The following is a 13,159-nucleotide window of genomic DNA, read 5'->3' on the forward strand; positions in this document are numbered from 1 at the left end:
TTACTTTGCCAAATCGGAATCCACGAATTCGGAAAATTTCAATTTCCCTCACATAAAAAAAAATCTCGACACTCACCTCCACAGACCAGCGTGACGTCCGTCAGCGTCGCCGAGTCGAACAGGTTGGAGAAGGCCGCCGCCAGGTTCGACGAGTAGTTGCTCCATTTGAGGCAGTACTGCTGCTGATCCATCGTGGCAAAGGGGGCTGCTGGCGCAGGATGGCGGATGAGATGGTGATTGCTACTGGTGCTGCCGAGGAGGGCCGGTGGCGAATTCAGCTTGACCACTTTGGCTGCAGCCGGCTGCAGCGGCGCAGGACACGGGATGCCAGGAAGAAGGGGGTGGGAAGTGATGGAATTCTGGAAAGAAGAAAAGAAAATTTGAATCATTATTAGAACAGTAAATAACACAATAAATCTAAAATATAAACGAAGCACAACATCTCCTACCCCTAAACAAAATAAGCGACGTCGCAATCCTTTAAAAAAAACTTCCCTCTGCTCAGATATTCTCGTCCCAAAACGCAGCACTGCCATTTCCGTTGAATATTTTATGCGACAGCCTCGTTGCAATGAACCCCAACATAACGAGCTCCCACCCCCCATCGGATCTGCCCACTCTCCGAAAAAGGGTGGCCAAACTTTACCCATTGCACAAACGACCCTTGACCTGGAAGAAGGCAGCAGCAGCAAGAATGTGCCCCAAAGAAGACGACGACGACGACTCTCTACCCAAATTAGCATACACCGAATGCTTTTTCTCTGCGTGCTTGGTTTTCTTCTTTTGACAAGGAAACACGGAAAGAAATGTTTGTGTCAGTTTTGAAAATATTCGATAACGATCTTCAACAAGTTGAATTGAGTTTTTGGGATTAAAAATTGTATCAAAAACAATTATAATTTCAAAATTCGTAAACACATTTTCGCATTCAAAAATCAAAATTTCTTTCCGTGCCTTCCTATGTAAAGCATACATAAACCCGCCGGTGTGTTGCTGCCACATAAAACTTGCAGCACTTGCCCCTACAAACTGGGGGGGGGGGGGGAGGCAGGTCGTCTGCGTATTTTCGTTTGTTTGCTAAGCTGCATCGATCCACTTTTGCCTTCGCCTGCAAGGTAGGCAGCACGTGGAGCAGCGGCAGCGCGGGGCTTCGTTTATATTCAGGAAACTTGTATTATGCAGTATTCTTGGGGCGGGCGAGTTTTGCTCCTCAAGTGAAAGTGAAAATCCCCTGCAGCTTAGGGATATTGCTGCAGCGGCAGAAGGGGGAGGTTTTGGAGAAGATTTGGGGTGATGAAGGGGGAGGGGTTAGCTTGAGAATGTACACAAACGTCGTCGTCACAGTCGTTGCATATGAATGAGCTGGCGTTCTGCAAAAATGGAACCTGAACCTGAACCAACCTGGAGCAGCATAAATCTCAATTTGATATCTATATCAAGCGGGGAAGGTTCGGAATGTTGTGCTATCGATTTTTCAAATTTCATCCCAAAAGCGCACCGTGTTTCAATTTTACGACCCAACCCATTGGCATTTTGTCACTTGCAACTTTATTGCCGCTAACCAACATTCCCCTTCACAGCAACTGAGGTGGGCCTTTTTAACGGTTTTCGCCCTGGAAAAACTGTAATATTCCGTAATAAAATTGCATTTTATCGCCCTGTTTTCAAGAGGGGGAACGTAAAACTTTACACCCCATCTACTACGGTTAAGGGGTTGTTTTACTTTTTTGGGAAGGACGAACCGCTCCCTTCTCCCAAGTTATTCCTCCTGCAAGATTTTGAACGATTAGAGGTGGACTGCTGTTGCACAAGGTTGTGAAGCTTATGGCTGCCATTAATCTAGAACAATGGGAAAGTTTTAAGGAGTTTGTTTTAGAAAAATAGTCGAGATTTTTATGAAATTAAGTTAGATCCTTAGCTCAAGCTTCCTCAAACAAGCTGAACCCATTTTGCCAAGCTTTCACAGCAAAAAATTCGATGGTAAAATCGCATGCAAAAGCATGCACATCACCTTCGTCAAAATAAACACTTAATATTACACACTGCATGTACATTTTTTGCAAAAACAAAAAAATGCAGCCGACGGGATTCAAACCCAGCACCAACAGTAAGAACTGGCGCCTTAGCCCACTCGGCCATCAGACCGATGGATCGCTATAAGGATAAACGCATATATGAGCTTGACATTTCGGTCAAGTAGGTTAGTAGGTATATTAGTGGTAATGGAAAACTTAGAAAAGAATTTAAAGTACATTTTTGTTATGTAATTTTACCTAAATGAACAGAGGGAAATACAAAGATAATAGACCATCTATGTAAGTGGTTATGGTTTCCCAGGCAAAGAAAATGAAGATGTAAAATTACATCTCCTCTTTGTAGTATTTCTTACAGCCACAAAAAATTACATTGAAAACAAACCAATTCACCAGTTACTAGATTACTACTGTAAAATTAATCATTGTTTCCTGAAACAAAATCTTTTATTCCAAGCAAAAAAATGAAATTACAAAATTACTTGCTTTTCTTGTAATTTTACCTAAATTGCCTCTAACAAAATATAACATTAAAATTAGAAAATTTCACCAGGTCTTGATGTAAAAACACACATATTTTCCTGATGAGCAGTTCTCTCAGATTTCGATCATTCATTTTTTTTTTGTACTTTTTAATCCGACTGAAACTTTTTTGGTGCCTTTGATATGCCTAAAGAAGCCATTAGTTTGTCCATATAATTTTCCACACAAATTCGGCAGCTGTCCATACAAAAACGATGTATGAAAATTCAAAAATCGGTATCTTTTGAAGGAATTTTTTGATCGATTTGGTTTCTTGGGCAAAGTTGTAGGTATGGATATGGACTACACTGAAAAAAATTATACACGGTAATAAAAATTTTGTGATTTTTTATTTAACTTTTTGTCACTAAAACTTGATTTGCAAAAAAACACTATTTTTATTTTTATTTTTTCATTTTTTGATATGTTTTAGAGGACATCAAATGCCAACTTTTCAGAAATTTCCAGGTTGTGCAAAATATCTTTGACTGAGTTATGAATGTTTTAATCAATACTGATTTTTTCAAAAAAACGAAATATTGGTCGCAAAAATTTTTCAACTTCATTTTTCGATGTAAAATCAAATTTGCAATCAAAAAGTACCTTAGTGAAATTTTGATTAAGTGCACCGTTTTCAAGTTAAAGCCATTTTTAGGTAACATTTTTGAAAATAGTCACACTTTTTTTAAATTTGAGCACATGTTTGCCCACTTTTGAAAAAAAAAAAATTGAAGGCTGAGAAAAGCCAAGATTAACATTTTAAAAGGGCGTAATATTGAATATTTGGCCCTTTTAAAATGTTAGTCCTGATTCAAAAATTTTGAAAATATTTTTTTTTTAAGAGATTGAAAAATTTCACGAATGTTTCATATTTTAACATTGTAAATCGGACTATTAGTTGCTAAGAAATCGACGTTAGAAAATGGTGGGTTGTTTGGGTGAGACTTGGATAACATTAATTTTTATGTTTTTAAATATTTGCATGGCAATATCTCAGCAACTAAGGGTCGTATCAACAATGTTCAAAAAAGCAAAATATAGAGAATTTTGTCAGCTTTTCAAAAATATTTTTTTCAAAAGTGGGCAAACATGTGAACTAATTTAAAAAAATGAAAAAGTGCGACTATTTTCAAAAAAGTTACCTAAAAATGGCATTAACTTGAAAACGGTGCACTTTATCAAAATTTCACTACAAAACTTTTTGATTGCAAATTTGTTTTTACAACAAAAAATTAAGTTGAAAAATGTTTACGACCAATATTTCGTTTTTTTTAAATCAGTATTGATTTAAAAAATTCATAACTCGGTCAAAGATTTCTTGCACAACCTGGACATTTCTGAAAAGTTGGCATTTGATGTCCCCTAAAACATATCAGAAAATGAAAAATATAAAAATAGTATTTTTTTTTGCAAATCAAGCTTTACTGACAAAATCTGAAAAAAAACACCCAGATTTTTTTTACCATGTATCATATTTATTCAGTGTAGTCCTTATCCATACCTACAACTTTGCCGAAGACAACAAATCGATCAAAAAATTCCTTCCAAAGAAACAGATTTTCGAATTATGATAAATCATTTTTGTATGGGCAGCTGTCAAATTTGTATGGAAAATTTAATGGACAAACTAATGATGCAAAATGGCTTCTTTGGGCATACCGAACAAGTTTCAGCCGGATTAAAAATACAAAAAAAAAACGAATGACCGAAATCTCAGAGAATTGCTCATCAGGGAAGACAAATTTGCGTCTATTTGTTGTAGATCAATACAGGTAAATGTCTCACAAAATTTAAAACCTTAAGTATAGTTTTATTTAAAAAACAATGAATTAATTTTGGTGTTAGAATTTTTAATTTAAATTTTTATCTGTTTATGTGTAATTGCACTTTTTCGCAAAAATTAAAGTAAAATTACACTGCAAAAAAGTATTAATTCAGCCGTTTAGGCCTTCCATTTTACATCACTCTGATAGCCGAGCGAGCTAAGTCGTCAGTACCCTCTGTGAGTGCTGGGTTTGAATCCCATCGGTTGCACTTTTTTATTTCTCACAAATTCGATTACATGCTTTTACATGCGATTTTAAATCGATTTTTTTTGCTCTGTATCCTCAAGTTATCAAGAAAAAGTCATTCAACCGTGAGTTTGTGCCAAAACGCCAAACCAAACCAGACGTGCTGCTGCGGCAGAGCTGCGTCGTGACCTCAATAAAAATGCGTTTTCTCGCCGTCACCGGTTCACAATGTGCGTTTCTCCGCGCTTTACGCGCAATTCGTTGCGTTTTTTCCTTGCGTTTCCGACTCTCGTTGCGCACGGCAACTGCTGCTGCCATTGCAGACTGGGCTAATAAGTTTAAATGGGAGAGTTGGTGGAACAAAAATAAAGTTTATAAATATTAATTCTTTTTTTTTTTTGGCGGCTGTTTTGCGCTGTGCGTGTGCGTGCCTCCAGGCTGTGCGTTGGCCGATTGCTGTTGTGGTGCTCTACAAACGTGCAATTAGCCAGCTTTTTTTCGGCAGTGGCAGTCAACGAGCTGTTTGATAATTTGTTAGATTCAGCAAAATGCGAATGACCGACGTATGGAGGAAGTTTTGGGTGAAGTCCGCATCGCCAGACTAGAACTCGAGCGTTTTAAGGGTGCGAGAAGGAGGTCAACAGAGAGTTCCAAACATAATGTCTAAGGTTTTAGAAAATATGCAAACTTGTAACCAGAGAAAAAATCGAAGTTCCTTATCAAAATCTACCATAATTCTTCATTTGTCCCGTTAACCAACCATATGTTCAGCATGACTCACGCCGAAGGCCTACAAAAGTCAACGGCTCCGCCAATTCTCACGCGGAAACGTCTATCGCAGAGCTCAGTGCCTGTGCGTGACCGATTTATCTGTCCAATTATCGTCTCTACGCACCACCACCACCACCAGCTCAAGCTGCGTTACGCTCCAACTCCAAGGTGATCCGGTCTGGGGCCAAATTCAGCTGTCATTGTCGCGATGACCGTTTTTTTGCGCTCACTGCGTGTTTTGGCGTTAGCGCAAACGTTTCTACTCACAACAATGGCGCGGCGTGCGTAAAAATGCGTTTCCAGCTGCTGCGTTTGTGTGCGTGACGACCTCCAGTCTAGCCGAAAGTGCAAAAGTGCTGAGCGAGTGCGTTTTTTTTTTCGCGTCTGCGTTGAAGTCTCTAAAACAGGTCGCTGCAGGTCGTCGAAAACGCATAAAAAGCACGTAGTGTGCTGCGTCCTCGAGACGCACAATGGCCTTCCGGAGCAGCGGCGGAACTTGGTGGTTTGGCGTTGAAGAATTGCTTGTGGAAGCCATTTTGGATGTGGTTTGACAGCTGCAATGAATTTTAGCTCATGGTTTCGTGAACAGATAAAGACATTGCGCAAATCAGCATGTCATCGACAACATTGTCGAAATTTTGAAAGACTGCAGCTTCTTCAGCAAAGAATATCGAATTAGAATCCACTCTAGTGCTATGAACAACAGTCCTTCAACCCTTCCCCACAGCTGTGAACCGCTTATCTCCAAGCGCGCGAGTTTCGAGCCCCTAATTTGTCTAATTGCACAAATGACACACGTGTGCGCAGTGTTGCTACATTTAGCACGCGTCGTCGTGCAGCTACTCTCTCTAAACGTTCCCTTAAACGATTCCTGGAAGCGCCTCGACAGGAATTCAGTTCTTCGCTCGTAGATCGCTCGAAGGTTTCGAAACAAAAGCCCTCCTGAACACAACAACCTCATCAGCAGCAGCAGCAGCCTCTTCTCTCTCTCTCTTTCTAGAATAAAAAGGAGGGTAGCAAAATTAATTTATTCAAAATTACCTAGCTTCAACCCGATGAGGGGCGCTTGGAGCCGTCGTAACCCTTTTTCCTGCGTTCTAATGTGGCAACCCTCGCCACGCATAAATTTTGGACATGTGGACGAGCAGGACGTGTGCGATTTATGTTCCATTTGGGCACGTGGAAGGACGCTGCAGTCTCGGGGATTAAGGAGGGGAAAGTTTTTCGGACAAACTACACTTTCACATCTGCATGTGATGCTTTTTGCCGGGAGGTTTTGATAGCTGGGATGAGTCGCTTGAAAAGTGAATGAGGTTTGGGCTGCAGGATGCTTTCAAGAAATCGATAATCTGCAGGATTTTTGTACCTTCAAAGGACCTTCTTACGGGCAATGAAGTCCACTGAATCATTGCAGAGTTCATCAGATATTAGAATCATGTACAACCAACCAAGATTGTGGAGTCAGACTAAGAGTTGGGGTTTCAACGTTCTTGAGAAATCCTCTAGAAGACGCTGAAGAGAGATTGATACCAGAAAGCATTGGTAACGGCTACGGGCATGACTTGGAGGTTTTGCAGTGGAATTGAATTTTCTCAAAACTAGAACTTTTTTCAAGAACCGGTTCGACGACTTGTCAACACTATTATTACGCTTGAACCTGAAGGCTTGGAAGTGCAGTTATTTGACTAAAGTATTATAAAAAATGATGCCTATATGAATCAAAACAAACATGAATCGAATCGAAATTTTGCTACCAAAGAGAAAAAAAAATTAACGACTAAGGGCAAACCTTGGGAGTTTGTCACGAAAAATTGAATTTCTCCGAATTGGTACAGTTTTGCAAGAAACCGACTCGACAACTTGTTGGCAATATTATAACGATTTTACTGTCCAAATATGATCTTGATTGATTCAGTCTAGCTTTAGATTTTGTATTTTTAGTAAAAGGTTTGAATGTTTTCATCCCTTTAAAATGCGAAAAAACTTCAAAAAGTTTCACTGAGTTTTAAACAACTACGAAAAGGCTTTAAAACAGTCCAGCTGCGTGTTCCCAATATTTGTGCTTTGTATTTCATCGTATTATAGACAATTTTGAACTAAGACCTTAATACTATAAAGGATGTACAGTAATGTGCATGGTCTAGTAAGGACTAAAGGGCAAGACTGGAAGTTTTGCAGAAAAAGGTAATTTCTTGAAACTGGTTCATTTTTTTTAAGCTGGCATGACAACTTGTAAGCACTATTCTTCCAAATCTACAGTCCAAATATCAGCATTAAAATTCTTAACGACTAAGGGCAAGACTTGGGAGTCTACCAGTAAAAATGAAATTTCTCGAAATTGGTACATTTTTGCATGAATCCGGCTCGACAACTTGTTGGCAGTCTTCTTACGAATCTGCAGTCTGAATGTGAGCATGATTGGAGCAGTCTATCTTTAGATTTTGTCTTTTTCGTAAAAGGTTTTCATCACGTTAATAAAGAGAAAATGCTCCACATTGGCCATTTTATATTGCTTTGCTTGAAATGCTGTCGAAATCCATCGAATCCAACCTGTCAACCTACCTAGGTTACCGAAATGTTGTGACTATAAAGCATTGATAAAATTAACGGCTAAGGACAAGACTTGGGATTTTTTCAGTAAAATTGGAGTTTCTCGAATTTGGTACATTTTTGCATGAAACCGGCTCGACAACTTGTTGACAGTATTCTTACGAATTCACAGTTCAAATATGATCTTGATTTGTTCAGAGTGGTTTCAGAATTTGTCTTTTTAGTAATAAGTTTAAATGTTTTTATCGCGTTAATAAACAGAAAAGGAAGTTGATGTCTACTAAAAGACTTTAAAATCAGCTGCATGACACCAACATGTTCGCATCTGTAATTAATTTCTTTACGGACAAGTTTCGGCTTAACGACCTAATTGAAGGAAGCATTAGTAAAATTAACGGCTAAGGGTAAGGTTTGGGTGTTTTGCAGTAAAGTTGGAGTTTCTCGAAATTGGTGCAAATTTGCACGCTACCACCTCGACAACTTGTTGGCGGCATTCTTACGAATCTACAGTTCAAATATGAGCTTGATTTGTTCAGAATGGCTTTTGAATTTGTCTTTTTAGTAAAAAGTTTAAATGTTTTTATCGCGTTAATTAAGAGAAAAGAAAGTTGAAGTCTGCTAAAAGACTTTTAAAACAACTGCATGACACCAAAATTTTCGCATCTGTAATTAACTTCTTTACAGACAAGTTTCGGCTTAACGACCTAATTTAAGGAAGCATTTGTAAAATTAAAGGCTAAGGGCAAGCCTTGAGCATTTTGTAGTAAAGTTGGAGTTTCCCGAAATTGGTACAATTTTAGATGAAACCGACTCGACAACTTGTTGGCAATATTCTTACGAATCTACAGTCCAAATGTGAGCTTAATTGGTTCACTCTAGCTTTAGATTTTGTCTTTTCAATAAAAAGTGTCGGTGTCTTCAATTTTAAAATAGATGGTTACGTTCAACAACTTTGCCGTGTAAATCGAATCTGATTCTAAAGAAGATCCCGGTGATTGCACCTCCCCCAACGGTTAGAGGTTCCCTCGTCCGGACAAGCCCCAACCATTTCTCAACCCGCGGTTGATAACTTTTTGCGCCAACCGGCGGAGGTCATTAGCATAAGAGTTGACCGCGTCAACGAATCGCCTGGAGACCGTCTCACTTGAGTTTGTGCGTGAGATTTGCTACGCATAACTCAGCCGGCGATCTCTCAAGGTCCCAAAGCCGTCTCGACCACACAAAATGGTATTCAACGAGTGCAAATAGCCACGTGATGGAGCGATCTTGAGTCGTAGACGTCCGCGGATGTGAATAAATATTTGGTTGTTGGTTAACGATTTTTCAAAACAGCTGTTTGCTCACGCATCGGTAAGCGATGCGTGCGAATTGTGTCAGTCGGCTGGACGGCGCTGAAGAGGTGTGAAATGTGCGACTTGAAAAATGTCGTCAAGCTGCTACACCTCCCTCGACGTTCAAGTGATAAGATTTAATCCCTAATTCATCATTTCCCCTTGTCGTCTAACCCTTTACAGCTACGGGGAGTGTCCCCTCCTCAAATCTTCAACGACAGCTAAGGATTCTTTATTACTCGAGATTGAAACTTTTTAAACGCCCATTCCAGAACCATTAATTTCACTCCATCTTGGTGGATGTGGCAGCAGCAGCAGCCGTCTAGAAGGGCACGTGTGGCACGTTCCCTTCTTAAAAGGAGTCAACGAAGTTGACACACGTGCATTTGAAAATAATGATTTTTTTCGTGATATTTAGATGTAAACAACACAAACGCAGTGTACAGTCGCGGAAGTTAGCGATATTGTTACGTCCGCAGTTTGCGCACTAAACGCGCGACTTGCGTTGCTGAATAGAATTGGGTTTTCCAACTTTTCTTTCCGTGAAAGACTGCAAATCAACTCCGCACTTGTTTATCCCTTTCATTACGCTCCAAATCCACCCTGTAAGCCCTGCATAACTACGATCCAACTATCAGAACACACCGAAAAAAGGCAACCCAACGACAGGCTCCAAATCTAATTCCATTTATCTTACATTGCGTGTGCAGCGGTATTATCAAGGGCCCAACTGTGTTCCGTCCAACAAAGAACCCCGTCGTCGTTTTCTTCGTCTTGGTTCGTCCTTTCCCACAAATACATTCTCGAATGCGTTTCGCAGGACTTGCTCGTTGAGGGCTCTAACGATCTTACATCACGCTCGCGCTAGTCCAACCCCAGTCCTAAACCAGAGCGGTGTAGTGCAGTGCCAAGACTAGGACGAAGTTTCCTTCTTCGTCGTCCCAAGACGGTGCTGCGTTCGTGTGCGTGTTACATAAAAACCCCCGCAAACCTCCTAGAAGAGTGAGAGTGAGACGGATTGCGCTCTCCAAACGAGAAGGGGGGGGAGGAGGTGGGAAAAACTGCTGTTGCTGCTCCCATAGTTGGGTGGTGGGTGGCTGGTTGGAACGGGAAACGCACTCGCACATTGCGAATGCGTTCGAAATGCGCATGAACCGATAAAATGACGCACGCACACACACACGCACGAGAGGACTAGTTTTTCGGCTGGTGCGTATCGCGCACGCAGGAAAAAGAGAGTGCGTTTTCACACAACTCTATTTTCGCAAAAGTTGGGTCTCTGGCTAGAGGGAAAACTGGGTTGGAAAATTTTGGGTGGGTGGTGAGAGGGGGTCAGGTGAATAGTGGGGGGTGGAAATTTTAAATTATGTTCTATGTGCTTGTTACGTGCTTGGTGATGCTGTTTCCGAGCAATTTTTGAGGTTAAGGGTTGGGGGTTGTGCGTGAGGAATGGCTTTCGGCTGGGCACATTATGTGTAATGGCTTCTTGGAAACTCGAGGACGGGGATACAAAGAGTTTCTCGAAGTCGTTCTATGTGCACTTGTAGGTGAAACTGGCTCCGGAAGATGCGTTCTTTGTTACGCAACGATGCCAATGGACATCGAATGAAACTGAAATTTGAGATCATTCAAAGTTAGCGAAATTTAGGGGAAATTCCAGCGATCTACTCTTGAACAGTCAAACCCCAATGTTTTGATAGTTTCATATTTTAACTTCACTCGTTTGATAAAAATCAAATTTGATTTTTTTATTACATTTCTGACCTAAATAAAATGGATGCCAGCTGGCATCAAGCTGGCTGCAACAATTCTTGCTTCTTTTCAATAATCTTTTTCAATATGTTTTCAAACTACTTCCAACACTTCATTATTTTTTAAACCACGCCTCAAACTGATTAACGCATTCGCGTAATAATGCGTATGCGTTTGCATATGTGTGTGTATGTGTGTGCGACTTTAAAGGCCCCCAGGCCAAAAAGTAGACATTTGAAAAGCGGTACAAAATCTGCGTCCATGCGTGCGCAAGTGTTGAACCAACAATAGCAAAAACTGCACAATACAAAAAAATGAATGAAGTGCGTCTGGGCCGGCTGTTTCTTTTCCTCGTCTTCTTCTTTATCTACTTCTTCTTCCTCGGCCTTTGAAAACGCACCAGTGTGTGAATGAGCAAATTGGAGGAGCGCCGAAAATCTGCAGAGTGCGTTTTTAGAGGAAGAAGAGGAAGAGATGAAAAAACTACGCACACTCATGCACTGATTCAAACTTGGATTCAGTTAACCTTCAACTTAATTAAAAAATGACTTGGCGGGTTTCACCTCCTCCCCACGCAGATCCACTTCCCGCGCAGCCCCTTTTTCGGTGCGTGAATTGTCCGGATTCGGACGTTGCCTGATGCGTATGCAGTTGAACGGTGCGAATGAAATTTGGGGTGATTTTTCGGGTGGAAGAGTCTGCAAGATGTGATTGATATAAATTTACTTCAAGGATTTTGTATTAAAGTTGAGATTGTAAAAAACTATGACAATTTTAAAAATTTCCATTCCAATTCATGTCCTGTTTATTAAATAAACGAGAGATAAACGGAAAATTTAATGATAGTTATTTTAGGAAAAAAACACATTTTATTTGTATTATGTTTTTTAAATACTTTTTTCTTCACAATTTTCATATCACCCGCAAATAATCAAGTGTTCAAATAGTTTTATAATTTTCAGTAAAAACTGATTGTACATAAAAAAAATGCTTCAAAAACATTACTAATCTATTTACTAACAAAATAGAATATGTTCTTGAATCTATAGATTTCTAAATTTTAGATTTTGGGTTGAATAAACTGCATATTTGTAAATATATTGGAAATCTTTTTCTAAAGTGAAGTAAGGCTGGTACAAATTTTATTTGAAGTTTTTGTCACCCTCCCCACCCCCCCTTTTCCCCTTCAAAATAAGCCCGAAAAATCAGGGGGGCAGAAAACTTCGAAATTTCAGTAAAAGTTTAAGTGCAATCAGTTGAAATTGATTTAAAATGCATTCCTCTGCGTTTAATCATTTTTAGCATGTTTGGGATTATTTGAACAATTTTGAAAAAAAAATGATGTTTAGTATCGTAATAAGGTTTTTTTCACAATTTTGTTTTTGTCAAATCTTACTTTTTTTAAAACTAATGATTGCAAAACAACTGAACTAGTGCAAAATGCATTTTAAAACACTTTTTGCATTCAAATGTAGAGACTATGGTTTTTTAAACAAAATAAAATACATTTTATGTAAAATTGATGAAAAGTCGAAATTCTGCTTGAAATTTATTTTAAAGTGAATTCGAAGCACGAATCAAAAGTTTTCACATTTTATATCATAGCTTTTCCTAGCGGAAAATTGTCCAAAGAATCCAAAAATGCATTCCGTTTTCCAATTCGAAATCATGTTCATTGAGAAAATCATGACATGTTTTCTTAATTATTGTTATTTAACATTTCAAACTTTTAATTTTTTTTAGGTTTCTTCTAGAAGTACTTTGAACACTTCTCTCCCATATTCATTTTGCGGAAAAATCTCAAACCTACCAAATTCATCCCAGTTCTTCATAGTTGTTATTTCATAAAATGTTGGTATTGATAATATTATTGTTTTTATCTTATTATCGTTTAAAGATTTCATTTGATCGAAAAAAATGTTATATATAAATATTCAGGCAAAATATTGAACCGATAAGTTCATCATAAACAATAATTGAAATAATTAAATAAAACTCAATTGAAAAGTGTAGTTCAACGAACACTGCAATATTATTAAAACCCAAATTTGATTTATTAAGTCACATATTTCCAACCTTTAAACGTTAAAAGTTTTTAAACACAAGAAATTTTTAAAAGTTTTTAATTTGTAGGTCACAGTGACATTATCAATTTAGCTATTAATGTGGAATAAAAAAAGTTATTCTG

General features: G+C 38.8%; 1 protein-coding gene across 3 annotated transcripts in view; it reads right to left on the reverse strand.

Moving 5' to 3' along the window:
* The window catches only part of LOC6041960 (zinc finger protein chinmo), a 147,530-nt gene that overhangs the window by 59,939 nt on the left and 74,432 nt on the right, over positions 1-13,159 (reverse strand). For all 3 annotated transcript variants that reach the window (XM_038258431.1, XM_038258432.1, XM_038258430.1), the window contains exon 3: positions 77-359. In XM_038258431.1, coding sequence (XP_038114359.1) covers positions 77-191 — 115 coding nt within the window. In that variant the 5' untranslated portion in view covers positions 192-359. The remainder of the gene's footprint in view (positions 1-76; positions 360-13,159) is intronic.

This window comes from Culex quinquefasciatus, chromosome 2, assembly GCF_015732765.1.
Source record: "Culex quinquefasciatus strain JHB chromosome 2, VPISU_Cqui_1.0_pri_paternal, whole genome shotgun sequence".
NCBI lineage: Eukaryota > Metazoa > Arthropoda > Insecta > Diptera > Culicidae > Culex > Culex quinquefasciatus.